Here is a 19348-nt window from a genome sequence, read left to right as displayed (position 1 = left end):
CTCCCCCCCCGAAACGGTATTGTCAGTCGGATAAGGATCTCCCGTTGTCAACGAGAGAGCCGAAGTTGGCCGCGCCTTTTAGCCGCTCCATTTCGCGCGTTCCTTCAAGCCCGCTCGGCGTTCCCTTCCCGACCGTTCCCCCGTTTCTTTGACCGATCTTACGTTCCCCCACCTGGCCCACTTATCGTATTGATTCAAACTTAGACATCCGCGTTTAGTTCCCTCATTCCGTCGGACCTATCGGCCGATATCCCCTCATTGCTTCCTGATCAGCTAGTTCCGCCAAAGTGCTGATCAATTATTAACGGCGTCTAGACGCGATACTCGGCTCTATGCTCCTATGTGCGTTCATGTTTGACGTTTAGCATCCGGTATGTAACATTTTGTTCATCCAATTAGGGGCCCCCTCCTGTCTTCCCAAGAGCATCGTTTCGCATTCACATAGTAATTTTCTTAACCGACTTAAAGCTCTTAATTCGAGCAGGAAGAATGTTAATCGAATCGTGTCATTGTCTTTTTTTTTTCCTTTTTCTTATTTCTTAAACGTCTCTCTCCCTCACTCGAGTTGGTTAAGGCGAGTAGTCGATGAAAAGTTGCGTCTCGCTTTTCGCAGCCGCACACGACGGCTAGCGATGCGCGTAAACTTTCCGAGGCGGGAGACGAGGTATTGTTTTATCCGTTTTATCTCCGCAATCTCGTAAATTTTCGACATGTTTTCCCACGGACTTTTAATATCCCCGAGAGCTGAGATTCTGAAAGCTTTTTAAGGAGGAATGATTTATCGCGAAATTCATCCCGGCTCGCGATGGGATTTCTGTTCCGCAAACGGCGCCGTTGCTTGTAAGTGGGTTAATTCAATTACGATCATTGTATCGCAAATAGCCGTCCCGAACAATCGCGTAATTGGAACGTCGATTACAACGCGACGTAGCGCGATTGTCTCGATGAGAGGCAGCCGAGTAACTTATTGAAAGGATGAACTTGAGTGTGTGCGAGGCGAAATATCGGCCGGTTTTAAATGAATTACATCGTCGGATATTGACGTTTACTAACTGGGTCGATCGTTTACATAAAGCGGCCGTTATATCGCCGTGGTTGAACGACCCCTCCGAGTGTTAACTCTTTTTCCCGGAAGTGTTGTCCTCCACGTACGAAGAAAACAAAATGACGAGGAGGAAGGGTAAAGGTACAACGGCCATGCATCGACGTCGATCGTCGTTTCGTTTGACCGCGTCACCAAGTCGTAACGACGACGGGGCAGTCGAAGTATCTCTCTGCGTGTGCTCTCTAATAGTCTCTAATTAGCTCCATCTCTTTCCGGGGCCTGTCGTTAAGCTCAACGGCGAACTCCGTTCTCTTCTCGCAATAACGTCGCGGCGTGACGTCTCTCACACCAGCTGCGATGTAGTAGAGACGCGGCTTTGCCAGTCGCCGCCGCGTTCGCACGCAGAATACCGAGAGTGAGTTTCGTGAAATTCAAAGGGACCGCCCCCCCCCCCCCNAAGGGGCCCCCCCCCCCCCCCCCTCCCCCCGGTGCCTTTCGAAACGGCCGGGGGAGAGATTGCGCAACGAAATTGAATGGAATCACGGCCTCTAATTTTCCACGGTGCGTGTATACGCGCGAACACGCGAGCACGCGCTCCTGATTGTGCTGCTGAAAGACGCAGTGCGTTCAATTCTAACCGACCGGCGTGTTTCTCTTTATGCCAGCAAGAGGCGCGTGATTCCATTCTGTTTGATTTGCTCCGTTTAATAACTGAATGTTTGCACCGATGCGAAGTCGCGCGGCTCCGGAACGCACCGGTACGCTCATTAAGAGTCGCGAAAGACTCGCGCGCGAGTCAATTGGCCTGTTCCCCGGCGAGTCCACGATTAATCACCGTGCGCGGCCTTCGCCTCGCGTGTATTCGCGCTGGCCTCTCGCGCGACGCATAAATTTGCTATTCTCCTAGAAAAAAAAGGAGAAAAAAGAGAGAGGGAGGGAGGGTGAGACACGCGCGCGCGTTCTCTGTGTCGCACTGGCTCGAGATTACACGTATTCGCGCGTTGCGAAACCAGAGGCTGAGCGATCGCGAAGGAATGCGCGCGGAAGAACGTACGCGACGAAGAAGAGGAAGAGGCGCCGGATCATCCGTTCATTCTGTGTGCAGTGAAAATGGCGGAGGAAGGTGCGGGCGGATCGGGAAACGGGAGCAGCGGGGAGACGAGCCGTTTGCAGCTCCTGCAGGAGATGCGGCAGCAGAACTTCGATACCATTCGTTTCGCGTCGTATCGCACCGCCTGCAAGCTGAGATTTATCCAGAAGAAGGTGCACCGTAAGTAATCGGCGCGACGACGCCGTCTCTCGCTGAGAAGCGCCGAGAGATGTGCTCCAACTTTTATTCCCATTACTTCCGAGTTATTTCTCTCTCTCTCTCTCTCTCTCTCTCTCTCTCTCTCTCTCTCTCTCTCTCTCTTTCTCTATCCCTCTCTTCGGAACGATTCACAGTTGTGGATCTTCGGGTGATTTCGATTCTGAGATTCTCGTGATTAAAAGTTTTGTTTTTCTCCTTCAGACGAATACAACGGGAAGAACTTGTCAAGAGATTCGCTACTTTATCCTCTCACTTGTTTTTATTAATTTAAGTTTTCCGAGTATAATTGAGTTTTCACTTGATTACGACCCGCGTGGCACCACGGTTGTTTCTCTCGCTCGCGGAGAATCTCCGGGATTAAACGCGTTTATTTATTAACCCGCACAAAGATCTTCGCCACGGTCACGGACGGGCCTTTCTGAATATTAACTCCGGAACGCTAATCTCGTCTCGCTTCTGCCGCACAGCACGATTGTTTCTTGCGTTCTGCATAACTGCATTCGCGTTGATTAGCAGCATTAAGCGCGCGCGTTTTGCCTCACCGGTGTTATCGGACGAAAAAGACGTGTGTTCTCGCGCCCGTCTCCATTGATTTCGCCGTGTGTATTTAGTTGGTACGCGCGGTGCGTTGTGATGACTTTTTGTACACATGAATTGTACGCAGTGCACAACGTCGACATATGGAACGTGATCGAGGCGTTCCGGGAGAACGGTCTTAACACATTGGAGCCATCGAGCACGTTAGGGGTCTCCAGGCTCGAAACGCTACTGTCTTCCCTGTTTCACGCGCTAAACAAGAGGGTGCCGGTGTCCCAGCAGTCTAAAGTCGACGCAACCACGGCCTTGCTCATGAACTGGCTGTTGGCTGCTTACACCAGCGGGTAGATACGCTTTTCTTTCTCTACATATCGTTATTGAATTATCGCATACACTTGCGAATTTTTCACCGGTCGTACTTTCAACAGTAAATACATGTACACGCAAAGGAAAAGGAGACGAGGGAGGGATAATTATTGAAGCTTTATGAAGTTTTACGTGAGCCGATCAGCCGCTCTCGAAATTTCTCGAAGTGAAATTTCATTCGGAAAGTGATAGCCGAGTTTTCACTCGTATAGAATGAATTCTATACTGTGAATCGTCGAGTGAACATTTTCACTCGACGATTGAAGAGTGAATCTGATATTAAGCGGAAGAGATGTTCATGCGTAGATAATCAGAGGTCGGTATTCATAGCCAGATCTGAATCGCTTTCGGATTTGCATTTTAACTAATGAGACGATGCAACATCTGAAGATAAGTCCAAGACGATCTTAAATATAAGATTCAACTAGGAATGCCGCGAAAAGAATGAATTCTGGCGTATTTTACGGAAACAAATTCACTCTAATCGTTAGAAACGGTTCACTCTTGCGACTTTGAGCGGCGGTATTTCCAGAATATATTCACTCATCGCTTCGAGCGAAAATATACTTTTCACTTATTTCAAGTGAGATTCCACTCCAAGAAATTTAGAGAGCAGAGATATATCAAGGTCTGTGTGTGCTGTTCAAATCTTTTCGCTTTTCGAAGTTGTCGAAGCCTTCTTGCGTTCGGAAGCTAATAAAATCCAAAAATAAAGTATCGGATATACCAGAAGTGGAGCAAAACGACCATTCTTATTCACTCGCTTGGCGTCTCTTTCAATCGGACGATTCTTTCAGGGAGAACAATAAAATATCCGTATTCTCGGTGAAGGTAGCTCTGGCAACGTTATGCGCTGGAAAGCTGATGGACAAATTCCGATGTAAGTCGCGAACACGTAGTCTCCGCACGGGATAAATCGCTGAGCAAGCTCACTAATGAAACTTTATTTCACCGTTTGAGCAGATATATACTCGCAAATATCCGACAGCAACGGACACATGATACACTGGAGGTTCGCCGATTATCTGAAGGAGGTCCTAGCTCTGACAGCGGCCGTTTACGAATCCCCGTCGTTCGGATACTCCGAAGGTCTCGCTAATTCCATCTTCCCCGCGGTATGTGTGACGTTATGTGTGTGCGCACACGTTGTGTGTGTGTGTGTGTGTGTGTGTTTGACGTGATAGACTGATGAAACGGATCTCGTGCTTTACATCTCGACAGAATTCAAAGGTCACCGTGAACGACTTTCTGGACACGCTCATGTCGGATCCTGGACCGCATTGCTTGATCTGGCTCCCGTTGTATCACAGAATGGCAGCTGTGGAGACAGGTAATCCCGTGGGATTGAAGGTGAAATCAGGTGGAGTCGATCGGTACAAGAGGTCTCACGTAATCTCGACGTTTCAGTGGCTCATCCTATAATGTGCGACGCGTGTCACAGGGAGAATTTCACCGGGTTTCGCTACAGGTGTCAAAAGTGTCACTCCTATCAGCTGTGTCAAGACTGCTTCTGGCGCGGTAAAGTCTCGGGTACACACAACAACGATCACGAGACGAGGGAGTACAGTAGTTTTGTACGTATTATTTCGAACCGTGTCTCTCGAGATCTCAAAACGTTTCAACGTTCATTCATCCGGAGCTTTTACGTCGATTCTTAATTCTAATGTGTACTCGCAGCGTAAGTTGTCGATTTTTCCAACGAACGATGATTTTGAATTTTTGTTGGTAGAAATCACCCAGCAAGCAGATCGGCCATTCCCTGCGAAAGAGCTTTCGATGCGTCCCGGAGAAGGGGAAGAACAGCTTGCCGCGGTTTCCGGAGCAACCCGAGAAGACGTTAGATCTGTCGCACATAGTGTTAGTATCTTTATTGCGCACATAACTCCGCATCTCTCANTCTCTCTCTCTCTCTCTCTCTCTCTCTCTCTCTCTCTCTCTCTCTCTCTCTCTCACAGCGTAATTTTACAATCCAAATAAATTCCACTACGTTCCAGCCCACCGTCACCTTTACCATCTCACAACGGTTTTCCAGATCCAGGATTTATGGCTCCCTTTGATTCAGGATCGATGGACAGCCGTTCGACTCTGAGAAGGTAAGTTCAAACGTACGTCACGTTACGGCACAATATTCGTTTGCCTTTCGATTTGCGTGTAGACGCTATGCTTTACTTATTTCTTTTGTATATCGTCCAGTATGGACAGTTCAAGACTGGACGATGAACATAAATTAATAGCACGATATGCACAAAGGTTGGCACAAGAAGCAAGGACCATGGTAAGTCCTTTGACATTTACATACTCATTTTATACTCACTATATTTACACAGCTACGCGCGTTATATAATTCGCTTTGACATTTCAAGCGCGTTTATTACTATTGCGCCCACTCCATTAAATTTGCAAAGGCCGCGAGAGCTAATTAAAACCGTTTCGCGTTTCGCGCTGTGTGCGCCACTAATATTAATTTCATAACTGCCTCGTTAACAGCCACGTACCGCGTCCAGAATGTCCCAGGGCGATCAAGCAGTAAGTACGCATCGTTTAGAGTATCACTGGAAGGTGTCTCCCGGCGGGCCAGTTTCACGCGTGATCACTTTTCTGCTTGCAGGGCAGAGCACCGTCGGACGCGAATCTAGCATCGCTGGACGCGTCGCGGGCGCAGCGTGAGCTTATATCGCAGTTAGAGGCAAAGAACAAGGAAATAATGCGCGAGATAGCAAGGTTAAGGTATACCTGTGTCGTTTATATTCCTTTATATCAAGCCTAAACCTCGATTTCATCCTGTTGACCCATCCTAGGATCACGCATGTTCAGAACGTTCTGTTTCGCTTTGTGTGTTGCCTTGGTTGCATAGCTCGCACAACGGAACAAAGAGAAACAATACATGTCGACTGACTATCTATAAATTACTAACGACTGCTAACGACTCTCGGCTAACGACGATTAACGCGTCGCCGCGGCGGTTTCGCGTGATTTTCCATTCACGCCGCGTAGGCCACCGATAATCCGCGATTGCCGCATTTATTATACGGAATGCCCGATAATTGTCTTTGAATCCATGGTAGATGCAGGTAGAACGGATTAAATTGAACAGGAAAAGCATATATTTGGCAAAATTCATAATAATGAGGAGAATACAGATTAATTCCTCATTAATTATTGCGAATTTTGTAAAAAGGTATATCATTTCCAGGTTAATCTGTTCTACCTGCTGCACACCACGGATTTAAAGACAATTATTGGACACCCTGTATATTTTTATTATATATCTTTATAGGATATTTCTTATGGTATTTATAAGATTATACAAAAATTATTATTATCAAGATGAAAGATAACGTAAAATATGCGGCCTGAACGGAAAGTCCAACGTGGAAAGCCACCGACACTCGGCATTCAACGTGTTAAATGACGATTGCTCGCGTTAAAAGACAAACGAGTTTCGTCGACACTGATCCGAGTTTGTCGTCGATCTTCTTCTTGGACTGACATTCATTAGATTCATGTACTAACTACTACATCGACCACACATCACATCGCTTATAATAATATAGAAACGAATTAGTGAAGTGGAATATTATGCGATATTAACATGAATTCTGCGAAATATCCCACTTCCTTACGTCACAACGTACTTGAAAATACCTCAAAGAAATGTTTATCTCCGCTATACAGAAGGCAACAGGAGATAGAAGCGGCGGGTTTGGAGAATCCGGCGTTAATGTCAGAACTGCGAGCTCTGAGGCAAAGGAAGGACGAGCTGGAAACGCATCTGGCAACGTTGCAGGATTCCAGGAGACAGCTCATGGTACAGCTAGAGGGTCTCATGAAAATGCTGAAGGTACTATTACGAACATGAATATACCAGTTGGATATTTGGTTATAAAACTTAATTGAGTAATTTAATTCGCTGTGTATCGCGAAAGAATAAAATTAAGAGAGAAGGATCGATTAAATACACGGATTATTTCATTTTAACCGATATTTGCGGGAGCGACGAGCGAATGAAGCAAACAGCTGTTGTTAGTTTTCCATACAAGCGTTATCGCGCGTGATTTAAAGCAATCTATCTAACGACAGAATCACCAAGCGTCGCCGCGATCAACACCGAACAGTTCACCGCGGAGTACAAAGTCGCCGCCTTTGCCGCCTGGCGCTATTCCTAGCAGCAGATCGGCACCGCCGACTCCCGGCGGTCCCTTGTCTACGACACCTCAGCAGCAACAGCAGCAACAACAGCAGCAGCATCAGAATCAACCGCAAATCTCGCAGAGCTATCAAAGTCCCGTCCCAACGACAGTGGCTAACGCGCAAGGCAACGCTATGCTCGGCACGATACAGAATCCTATCCCCGATAGCTTGTCGTGCGTTGGCGGCGATGTAAGGTAGGCAAGCATGTACAAAAAGAAAATAGAAGTTACAGAAGAAAGGAGGTGAAGTCTTTTTTCCGAGAACACGAGAAAGAACAAACGCAAAGAGGGACAATTGTAAACGTTGAACTAATGCAGTAATACGCGTGGTGGATAAACGATTGTACGCGCGATTCGCAAGGGACAGGATACCGGCTGCACGGTCAAATGTCCCTCTCCGTCTAGATACGTTCTCGTGCGAATTTTCGTAACTAGTATACATTTCATGTACATACGTAAAAAGAGAGGACGCGAAGTTCGCAACAACCAACGCAGCCGTATGTTTTAATCGCTCCGCTCTGGCAGCTAATATGACTATATACTGGGGCTTCCAAGTGTGCGAATATCTGATTATCTAGATATCCAAAATCGGTTCCGATCCGATGACTCAAAACTGCATTACTCGGATTATCCGGATGATCCGGATTATTCGGATCCAGATTCAGACGAGATCTGGATTCGGAATCGAATTTGGATTCGAATGTGGATTCAAATTTAGACCCAGATTTCTCGTAATGATCTCTCGCAAATAATATCGGAATTGTGACTAGTTTGAGAGATGAGCAGATTAGATAATTAATATGGATAAATGAAACGAACTTTCGTTATGAATGTCGGCTTAATAGTTAATAACAATTACCCGAAGTAATTATTCAATTACAGTCGTCTCAATTAATAGTCAAATTGCGATTAGATTAATTTATTGATTGTCAAATTTTTTCGAGGGATCCACGTTGCTGGGAATTATCTCGGAGAATCCTCGAATAACTCGAATTTGAAGCATCACATTTATCCTTGTTATCCGAATAATCGGATATCCGGATGATATTAGATCTGAATGAATTTGGAAACCCTACTATATACGATCCGTACTAACAATAATGTAAAATGAGGTATCACTTCCGTGTACCTACTTGAGATATCGTAAGAGATACGCACCGCGTTGCATCTTAGTCCCACCAAATTATTATCGGTCGAATGAGCAAGTACTTGTACGTATTGTTAAGAGGAAATCAACTTTGAAAGAGACAGAAGTGCTCATTGTCATCGAATATCACGTTTATTGCTTGCATGCGAAACATCTACCCCGATTATATGTCTATATGGAAGATCGGTTCCTTCCGGTCAATATCACCGTAGCGATCGATATAGAGATATCGTTGCACACCGTACAACTACATCACGATTAGTTGGGAAAACTCCTAAATTCTCCTGCATGCAAGTATAAGCGATGAAATACTTCTTATTAAGCTAGTAGCAAGACAACAATATGGTACTAGCGCGAAAAAAATAAGTGTGAGGCAGTGAGTACCTCGTAAGAATGTTACTTAAAATCGTCAGGTCTATACTCAACTTGAGAAAGAAAAAAAAAACCACATACAGTAGAGATATTTGTATATCCATGTCATGTCATGTCGCTTATCCCAATTTTCATAATTTCGTTTAAGTTGTATTAGGTTCCGCCCCGACATGTTTCTTTTTATAAAGGATATCTCTTCTTTTAGTTTGCCGTCATGTTTAGTCATTTTTTTAAATGTATCATTTATGTACAGTACACACAAGAGTAATTGTATTCCGTAAGGAGAGAGTATTGATGCGTTGGATATATGATTTTAACGCGTACGAGTTACCCATCCAACATACCCCCCCGTTTCGTTGCAAAGCTTGCGTAAAAAACATCACCCACTCTTTAAACATCGTTATGTTGTATTTATCACACGTAAACGTTGCGATATGTAAATACATTGCCCTGCAAGTAATGCAGTAGCCGAACGCACGGCATATATTTAGACAAAATGGACACGAAGGACACTGTAATGCGTTTACGACGTTTGCCATATTGACGTACTTCTGTTAGTTAGAATATCATTAGAATCCAGTAAATATCATGTAGCCTCCCCCCCCCCCTCTCCCCCTCGAGATCGTGCATGTGTGTACTCTGTTACAACTGATAATTTGCCATTAATTTAAAAAGAAAATTTGTAGACGCTTGTATGTTTGACCGCGCGAGTAACCGTAGCGAATTGAATGTGTAAGAATTACGACAACTGGAATGAGACAATGCTTATGCAATAAAAGTTGCATGCCGCCAAATTTCTGTTATAATTTTTCATTTGAAAATTGCTTCGCGCCAAGAAAATAGAGATTTTCGATGTCAGGTCTGCATTCAGGACAAACAGCTTACCAGGGAGCGGCTCCAGCAGTGCCAATAATAGTTTGGGCCGATCCTTAAGAAACGACTTACTGGTAGCCGCCGACAGCGTTACTAATGCCATGTCGACGCTCGTGAGGGAATTAAATTCAGGTATGTTGAACAAAAATAAAGCGCTATAATTTGTTAGTGACAGATGCGACTGATAAATTGGACGTAGGTGCGTAAGCAGAGGAATCGGAAATATTCTTTTACAATTATAGCTGTGTAAAAAAAAATATTAAAGAAAATTATATATCTTTTCTAAAAATTACGTCACACACACACACACACATACGTACGTGCGCACACTTATGTAGATCTAAGTGGAACCTAAATAAGGACAAAATCAGGACTCTATCTCACGTTTCGCGTCACTGACAAAAATTCCTCCTGGCAAGGCTACGTCCAATTATGCGTTTATAGTTTTAAATGGAATATATATACGACTGTACAAAATACTACACGGTCTACTGCTCTCCGCCATAGTGTATTGAACTTGTTATATAGAGGATACATTGATATCATAGAAATATAGGCATTTCTATCAGACAATGAGAAGGTAATTTTTAAGAGGCAATAGGGACAGTACCTCCTCGTGAGTTGTACAAGTCAATTTGATTACTGCAAGCTTAGCTACTAAGCATCTGTTAGCATCCATCGCCGTGTTTTTAGCTGGTAGCATGTTAGTAATACGAATTACGAACGACTTCAGTGGAGCCGTAAATATGTCGAATTCGATTGTCTCGGAAGCGAGGTGAGCAATAGACGAACTGATTCGCATTCACCGAATCATCGTGCGTAGCATTTTATATAACAAGATCATACATACATACAAACATATATATATATATATATATATATATATATATATATATACTATTGTTACTACTATTTATCACTACATATTATCGCTACTATTTTTATTCCTATTCTATTTTTACTACTCTCACTATTATGCCGTATTACTTATAGATGTATATATTAATTATTTTGCATATTTATGCTACTTTACGGGAAATACTTTTCTCACACAGTCGTTCTAAAACGTGTAAAACAAGCAGTAAAAACGATGGATGTAGTTTACAAATCTGTTAAATCGGGAGACAAAACTTCCATGCAGTACGCTGAGAAAAAGATTTCTTCGAATTTAATAAATTTCATTCAAACAAATACAAACAAATTTCATCATTGGTGTGCTCCAAAGAAGCTATCTAACTATAATGTTTCGATTAATAAGTACGATTCTCAGATTTTTCAATGAATATATATCTTTATCTTAAATAAAAAATTTGTTTGAAACGAAAGATAATTTTCTTATAACGATATTATTTGTTTTGTTTTACATATTTATCGCAACCAAATAATATTTTATTTGGTTAAAAAATATTATTTCAAATAATAGCGTTTTTTCTGTTAAATAATAGTTTTTTTTATGAGACAAAATTTTTACTCTAACAAATAATATTTCGTACACGTTGTTTCTATGAAACAAATTTTAGTCAAATAAATAGAAATACTAATTCTAAAGAAACCTTTTCCTCTGTGTATGTATGTCAGCATATTTTATTGTTTTCAATTCAATTGTTCAGACTGTGCGAAGATAATACACAGGTTTTCTCTCTTCAACTAACAGCTATCTAAAGTCATTGAAATCTCAATCTCGTCGTATTAGAACTGGATGTGAACGGGCATGCCACGTCGCATTTATATTCTCTCACATCGTCAGAATAATTTTAGCATGGGGAAAATACTACCTTCTTTATCTGTTTTTATCTCAGTATTCTCATAAACGATCAATGACTCATTCGTAATAGACGTGACCTATAAGCGACATCCTGTCGAATATACACGAATAAAAATCGGATATATAAGATACATGTACCATCCACACCTTATTCACGTACACATACATTCATATTCCGAAGAGTTGCGTAAGTATAATGAGTCTTCGCAAAAAGACAGCTATAACAATCGATACAGGTTCATCATCTCTCTTTAATTAATAATTATGTTGTAAAATGTCGCCGAAATAAGTGATTCTCGATGACCCGGTCAGTTTCGCGAGACCTTGCATCATTCACAATAACTTCTATAAACGTAAAATACATGCCTAATTATCCGAATACGAATAACAAATCTCTCGTTCCTGAAAATGTAAATATACAATACACACGCAATGCCACTGTTACATTTTTTTTTCCAGTTGCGTTCATCGATGGGATGTAAAACCGATTTTCTCCTTTAATGGATACCTAAAATTTAATTTCTCTTATATTCAATTAAAAACAAATCGTCGATTCGAGCAGTTTTAACAACTGCAGTTTTCCTTAATCTTCAAAATCTGACATATAATGTCGAATGATAGTGAGAAAATGCAACAGTCCTGGGGTGCCGCGTGTAGTTTTCTCTGTACAGTTTGTTTTCAAAGTGTTCGGTATAACTTGGCCAGATTCCACACCACCGAGAGAATGAGAAAAGTTTACATGAATAAATAAATGTGTGTTACCGACATTCCCGGATGCGAACCATGTATGTACGAATCTTTTCTCGTCGCTTCTACTGGGCGGAACCGAAATGACAGAGCTAGCCCGAACGATCGGAAAGCAATCTGTACACTTGCCTGTTGCCATTTCTTTATATATACTCGGTTTCGTTTATATTCTTTCTAGAATAGAATTAGTTAATATTAGCTTAGTTATAGCACGGATCACACGACACGCAAGACAATAAATAACGGCAGCAACAATTTGCAATCTACAATCCCGCGGAAGAATAGATGCAAATCAATCGTGGCTTTGTAAAAGAAATTTGGCGAGTCGTCTTCTTGACGAAAAAGCCACTTCGTTACTTAGGACGAACTCCTCAAAGGTAGAACGATAAATTGTAACTCGAAATTAACATTTGCCCAATCTCACAAGAAAACGATTCACAATGTAAATTGTGAAAAGTTGAAGAAGACAGATATGCCTCGAAATTATATTATTTTTTAATATAATATTATGATCGTATAATGCTTGTGTGTATATAGTAAGAACAAGGCTAGAAAAAGTTAATGTCTTTTACGACCAGTCTCCTCGTTACTTCTCGAGTCTCGATGATGAGCACGACATTCTTCCCGATATCACAAGGAAGGACATATGTGTACAGTTACATCACGTATGCTCTCGTAACTGAATTTGGACGGACAAATAGACGTTTCGATATACCATATACAATATACAAATGACACTTTAGACGTGTTGTGGAATGTGTGTGATGCACCCCCTGTGAATGTGTCCTGGTGGCTTGCAGACTCAGACCAGGAGGACCATTCTCACAACTCGGGACGAATGAACATCAGAAAACCGCTAGGTAAGTATCTATCTCTCTTTCTCTTTCTCTCTCTCTCTCTCTCTTCATATCGACGAAACTTTACCACTTTACTCTTGTTTTCGTTTGCACTTTAGGCGTTTGCAATGTTGCTCTTCTAATCGAAATAATCCCGAAACGTTTCGAGCGTCGATCATCGATGAGTCTCTCGGTTCAATCTTCTCTTCCTTGGTTTTGTTATCAATCTTGCAAAAAAAAAAATCAAACTGTACATACATATACTCATATTCATATCTAGAAATGCTTTCTATACATTTTCCTTTCATCATCATAAGCATCACGCATTACATGATGTACGATGAGAGAACGTTTTATGAATTTCATGAGACCGTGTATCCTAACATCTGTGATTACTTCTTAATCGTCTGTATCCTATAAGCGCGTAATATTATTCAATGTTAAGTAATATTCTAGGCATATTCTTCGAATATTAGACGTAATATTCTAGTAATATTATTTAAGACTAAGTAATATTTTTGAAATATTAATAGATGTTTATATGTCCACTCCTAATAATACTAAAAGAATAATATTATTCAATGTTATTATAATATTATGTATTTTTTTTTAATATTCAACTCTATGTATATATATGATATATATAATTGTAGTATTTTATTTCAAATGTGTATTACAATACCAATTGTTTTATTATATAAATAAAGTCAAGATAATTTTGTGTAAAAATACGTTTTACACTAAATAATTATACATATATAATATACATTTTTTATTTATACATATTTTTCTATATTACTGTTATTATTTTATCTTTTTTTTTAATATTCTAAGAATATTTTTATAATATGCCAAGAATATTATGTGAAATGGACATATAATATCGATAGAGCCTTTCCATAATATTAAAGAATATTACATAAGATTCTTAGAATATTGTAAAAATATTATCTTAATATTTAATAATATTCATATATATATAATAATATTCTAAAAATATTACGCGCTTATAGGGTAGCGGAGTTGTCCAACATGTGCTCGCGAGTAACTTCGCTCTACGCCCTTCTCTCAATTTCACCACGTTCGAGAAGAAAAAGAGACGCAAAACCGGCTCGTCGGTCACGAGCGCGCGTGTTGGACAATTCCGGTCTATAGTTGTAAGTTTGTACATGCGCAAGAGTGTCGGATACAACGTCCCTTCGATACAACCCTTTGACACAACGTATATCTTCACGCAATCTTCCTCGAAGTCGAGACTTCCTCCCCGGGAGGCGGAATTCGATTCGGCGAATGAACACGCAACACACACTATCTTTTTATATCGCTCGTCCTGAAAGAGACGAGACCGTGACGAAAGATCCGCGTATCGTTCGTACACACGAGCGAATTTTGACACGCGGCTCGCGTCTACTTGTAGACTTTGAGGCCGGCGAGGACGGTGACGATAGCAGCGGTGGCGGGAATTCCTGGCGGGAGGAGCTGCAACGGCGTTACCAGCAGGAGAATGACTTCCTGGCGGAATTGCGAGCTCGCAACGCCAACATGCCGCAAACGCCGTCGACCACGTTGTCCAGCGATCTGGAGCAGGAACGCGGCGAGAGGGAGGAGGCGGAGGGAGAGAAGGAGGATGAGAATGACTCCAATTGGGCGGAAGCGGTGAAGAGATGGGTCAATCGATAAGTCAATCTAGAAAAAAAACGAAACAAAGGATAATTTAACGATATATTAAGCGTTAAGTGTCGAAGGTACGTGTTCTCGAGGTACTCGATGAAGCGAAGGCGCGAGTCGCGCCGGCGGCGAACGGATCACACACACACACACACGCGCACACACATACACACACACACACACACACACACACACACACACACACACACACGCATACACATGCATACACATACTGCGGACACGCGCGTATACTTTGATATTAGTATACAATGTAATATTCGAATAGAGAATTGAATGTCGTGCGATATCGAAAACTTATGCATTCGTAAGACAGTATTTGCGATATCAGAGGATGACGCGACGGACGTCGCTTTAATCGGCGGACGACAGGNTTCCGACGCAATGCGGTAGAACAACGTGCGACAAAGATCGACGGGCGTAAGATCAAACTGCCGTCAACATTTTACTCGACCTGTTTTGTCGGGATTTGACCGGTCTCGTCGATTTATCCGTCGCTTCATCCATTTGCACGTTTGCAAGGAGTTTACTTCCTATATGAATATATAGGAGAAAGTCAATGCACATATTGGGGGGGGGGGGAGAGAGAGAGAGAGAGAGAAAACATACACAGCGACGTGGCGGGGGAGGGAGGATTTTGCTACTTCATTCATCTACAATTTGCAACATAAATGAAACCTGCAAGGTTTGAATAGATACACTGGTATATAAAGGGAGACACGACTGAAACAAAAAAAAAATGGATACCTGCGTTTCAATAGCGTTTTTTAATTTACTANATATATATATATATACAGAGTGTGCGGTTCGAACGCAATACGCGCTAATATTGCGTTTACGCGCATGTAATTCCATCGCTTTGAAATTACGTTAGCTTCTAAAGGGGATGCGTGTACATACTCTCTTCTCCTGACGCAAACACCGGCAATTAATCGATATCTCGGTTTTGACATCGTAATACTCACTCTCAGACATTTATATCATAGATCATGCGAGAATTTTGCACGAGAGTTACACACCGTTGACCAAAACTCGAGACTCTAGTTAACTACAGCAGCGAACGCGACTGCGATTAAACCGATTTTTTAATATGAAAAAAAAAAGACTACGAGCGTGGTTCAGCGTGTGAGCTTAGTTTTGAGGAAGCCAAAGTGTGTGTGTTTTTGTATATTCGTATTGGCTCGGGGTACACCGCGATACACCATTAGGTAAGAAGTAATATAAAATACATGTGCGAGCGAGCGCGCGCGCGCGAATACGCGAGTGTGTGTTGATGCACGACATAGATTTCGCTTCGAGTGACGTCTTGGAATTTCGACCGCATTTCTAATTACGAGAACGCGAAGTGAGTAGAAGAACGAAACTAGTCTTACGTACAAAGTACTTAATCTTTCAGTTCCTAGAATAGAGAGCATTCCGATTAACGATCCAGCTATTAGATCACTACTGTTATCAACCCTCGACTCGGCGGGTCGATCGGACGGATTGTCTGCGAGTCCACATTGACATTTTCGATGCTGCTCGCAGAGCGATCTCCGATGTTCGATTTGCGTTACATCCTATGATTTCTCGCAAAACACACGCGCTACGTGACGAGGAAAATCAGAAAGGTGCGTGAGATCGTGAAAAGCGAAGTGAAATGTATCCTCTTTCTCTCACACCTAGTCTTAAGTGTCAGCCGGATGAGGGTTAATAATAAGAGAACCGAATGCATTTTGTAAGATTTAACGCTAGCGTATCCTGTCCGAAATATCCTATGTACATATGATACATTTACAATTTCAGAATTTCTTTTGTCCATCTCTTCACGTACGAGAAACGATGTAGCGCCTACATGAATACGAATACTGAATAAAAATTTATAGATACACATCGAAATGATTACACTTAATCTCCTTGAAACTATTTTTTTTTATTCTACATTATTATCTTACGTTACACTTTATCTAGCTTTTCCTCTTATATACCCGTACTATTTTTGGCACATGTAATAATAAAAAAGTATACGAGCACATTGAAACAGAAAATTACATAAAAGCGACTTTGAGAGAGCTAAAGCACCATACATCTTTTATCCTTTTCTAAAACATCGCAGCAAGATATCTACATTTACCGTTGCAAAATATTTGTACTTTGTATTAGAAAAATAATATATTATCTGCGTACACGTTATTTTATTACAATATAGCTTACGCATAGTTATTAATAGTTATTAATATAGAGAAGAAGTTTTTGTATCATCCTTAATACGCGAAAATTTGATATTTATATATATATTTGATATAATTCATACATGAGAAATTAATATGATTAATACTTATACCTCAAAAATTAAAGAAATGTCCGTTAATCATTATTATATATATCGTGGAGATAATCATTAAATTTGTAGGAATGAACCAATCAATATCTTGTGCAAAAGCGTTTGAAAACATTTTGTGTTGCCATAAAACCAACGGACGGATGATTTCAAATTAATCGTAAATAATTACTTGAATTCGACAATAATCCAATTTTCGATACAGTAAGTCGCTCTAAAGTAACATTTCGATTTGTAGCTGGAGAGAAATTGTGTACTTTATATATTCTTTAGCATATGCTCCCATAATCACATTTACCTCACATTTCACTATTGTCATCTGCCGATACGTGTAATACTGCCGAAACCAGTTTCATTCTTTTTTTAGAAATTGGGCATTTCTCTTGGTTTGCACTATTATTCACCATTGTGCCCATCATTGTCCTGGTTTCCTGTTTTGCATTTGTCTAGTAGAAAACAATAAAAGATAAATTATGTAGAATATATTATAATATATTAACTACATATCGTTTGATAAAAGAAACAAATATTAGAGAAAACTAAAGGGTTTACTTTGTTAGAAACAATCTTTACTTCTTGTACATCCATGGGAGAATTTTCATACAACTTTTTTTGGCCATTAGGTATCGAATTTTGTATACCGAAATGTTTACATGCTTTTAAATTGCTTGTTATCAACTTCTCCATCTTATAAATGCCATGTAGTGTGTCAGTCATATTATTTATATATTCTTTATCACGTGTAGTTTTTCTGAGAACAAATAATAATGAAATATTTGAAGCAAAATAATTTTATATAATTTACTGTAATTTGAAGCAAAATAATTTTATATAATTTATTTATTTAAAATAAATACATACGTTATTAAGATTTTTGAGTCAATTTCTGCCAGTAAACTATGACATTTTTTAGTATGTTTATATAACAATTCCCATTGTTTTGCATTTGTCGACATGTCCCTAGTATTATAACAAATATGAAAATCTTATAACATTAAATTTAAGAGTAGAAAGATAAGAATAGACAATACCTTTTCATAGCTTTCACATAAGCAATTAGAGTATCACGATCAGTTTTTTCAGCTGCTTCTTCTGCATCTATGACAGAGCCATGTAATAATGTTTTCACACTAGAAAAAAGTTCAGAGATCACTTTAAATTACAAATGACCGAATCAGTTTATCATCGAATTGATATAAGTAAACATACATTTTTAAATTTTCTATTTCTTTTTCTTTCTGTGACAATTTACATTTTAAAGCTTCATGTTCCATATATTTTTCTTTAAGAGTCTTCATTTGTTCCTTTAAAAGGTAAATAGTTGAGTTCTTTTTATTCATCTCACTTTCTACTTTCCGTACTTCTTGTCTGAGACCCGCATTTTGTTTTTCCAAGGTTTTACTTTTTGTGGTATAATATTTGATGTTTCTTTCATTGAGCATAACTTGAAATTTCAAACTGTCTATTCTTTCTTGCGTGGATAAACTGTCAGCGCTACTGGTTTCATTATTCACAAATGTAACGTAAAGTCTTTGGATCTTCTCTTGTGAGGTTTCCTCACGGCATTCTGGACAACTGTTTGACCTAGAATATAAACATAGAATGAAGTTAATTCATTTAAATTATTTGTCTGATTTACTTTGTCAAGATACAAGTAAGAAGAAATGAGAACAGGTCAAGTCAATCGACGTCTCACAATGCTTTTATAAAAAACATAACTGATCTCTTCTACCTCATAAGCCAACGTGACAAGCAATTAAGATGAAATACATGTCCACAAGGGGTAACAGAGATATCGTCAGATTGTATGAAATTATCACGACATATAGTGCAGACGATATACATCTTGTTCGCGAATAAGAAGCACGATCTCAAAGGATACGATACTTCTCGTCTGACTTCTTTCACGGATGACAATTTCTTCGCGATTCCAAACAAGGCAAACTCACGTGTACTTGACGAGACATTGTACAAACGCCATCTGATAGTAACGGTGGCGAATTAAGTCGAAGAAGCGGTTTTCCCGATAAATTTAAATGGCCTCCTTGCCATTCCAACTTATAAGAGAATGTTATTTTAAGTTATAAGTATTGGAGCAAACATCCCTCTTTCATTAATTATACATTCGAATAATTATATGACATCGTATAAGTGA

At 40.4% G+C, this 19348-nt stretch overlaps 2 protein-coding genes across 8 annotated transcripts in view; one reads left to right on the top strand and one right to left on the bottom strand.

Moving 5' to 3' along the window:
* Positions 1-15240, top strand: part of LOC106750705 (dystrobrevin beta) — a 17273-nt gene extending 2033 nt beyond the window's left edge. Inside the window, exons 2-17 of one of the 5 annotated variants that reach the window (XM_014631214.1) lie at positions 2151-2315; positions 3019-3235; positions 4055-4137; positions 4221-4372; positions 4479-4587; positions 4665-4831; positions 4987-5114; positions 5252-5350; positions 5451-5532; positions 5745-5783; positions 5866-5984; positions 6933-7098; positions 7338-7642; positions 9826-9971; positions 13152-13211; positions 14605-14867. In XM_014631214.1, coding sequence (XP_014486700.1) covers positions 2156-2315; positions 3019-3235; positions 4055-4137; positions 4221-4372; positions 4479-4587; positions 4665-4831; positions 4987-5114; positions 5252-5350; positions 5451-5532; positions 5745-5783; positions 5866-5984; positions 6933-7098; positions 7338-7642; positions 9826-9971; positions 13152-13211; positions 14605-14867 — 2295 coding nt within the window. In that variant the 5' untranslated portion in view covers positions 2151-2155. Of the gene's footprint in view, positions 1-2150; positions 2316-3018; positions 3236-4054; positions 4138-4220; positions 4373-4478; positions 4588-4664; positions 4832-4986; positions 5115-5251; positions 5351-5450; positions 5533-5744; positions 5784-5865; positions 5985-6932; positions 7099-7337; positions 7643-9825; positions 9972-13151; positions 13212-14604 lie in introns of those variants that run through there. The other 4 variants (XM_014631215.1, XM_014631216.1, XM_014631213.1 and 1 more) reach the window with 4 other exon arrangements.
* Positions 14795-19164, bottom strand: LOC106750707 (E3 ubiquitin-protein ligase TRAIP-like). Of its 3 annotated transcripts, XM_014631220.1 has the most exons (7): positions 18926-19164; positions 18403-18777; positions 18225-18323; positions 18055-18153; positions 17746-17944; positions 17492-17639; positions 14795-14873 (listed from the first exon to the last, which is right to left on the bottom strand). In XM_014631220.1, exons 1-6 carry the CDS (start codon positions 19036-19038, stop codon positions 17493-17495), a joined length of 1032 nt encoding a protein of 343 aa, XP_014486706.1. In that variant the 5' UTR covers positions 19039-19164; the 3' UTR covers positions 14795-14873; position 17492. The 3 variants fall into 3 exon arrangements, with proteins under 3 accessions (XP_014486706.1, XP_014486704.1, XP_014486707.1); XM_014631218.1 differs by lacking the exon at positions 14795-14873 and having other exon boundaries at positions 16523-17639; XM_014631221.1 differs by lacking the exon at positions 14795-14873 and having other exon boundaries at positions 16523-17639; positions 17767-17944.
* Between the last annotated feature and the right edge of the window lie 184 nt (positions 19165-19348).

Source organism: Dinoponera quadriceps, unplaced genomic scaffold (genome assembly GCF_001313825.1).
Source record: "Dinoponera quadriceps isolate SergipeBrazil2010 unplaced genomic scaffold, ASM131382v1 scaffold5144, whole genome shotgun sequence".
Taxonomy (NCBI): Eukaryota; Metazoa; Arthropoda; class Insecta; order Hymenoptera; family Formicidae; genus Dinoponera; species Dinoponera quadriceps.
Note: the sequence above shows the minus strand (reverse complement) of the source record. Positions and strands in the feature narration are given on the sequence as shown.

What these genes read in the sequence shown, in the direction of transcription:
- LOC106750707 (XM_014631220.1), bottom strand. Translation starts at nt 19,038, where the DNA reads ATGTATATCGTCTGCACTATATGTCGTGATAATTTCATACAATCTGAC. An exon ending in GAAATAGAAAATTTAAAAAT is followed by an intron (nt 18,324 to 18,402) that starts GTATGTTTACTT and finishes ACTTTTTTCTAG; the next exon opens with TGTGAAAACATTATTACATG. An exon ending in GACTCAAAAATCTTAATAAC is followed by an intron (nt 17,945 to 18,054) that starts GTATGTATTTAT and finishes ATTTGTTCTCAG; the next exon opens with AAAAACTACACGTGATAAAG.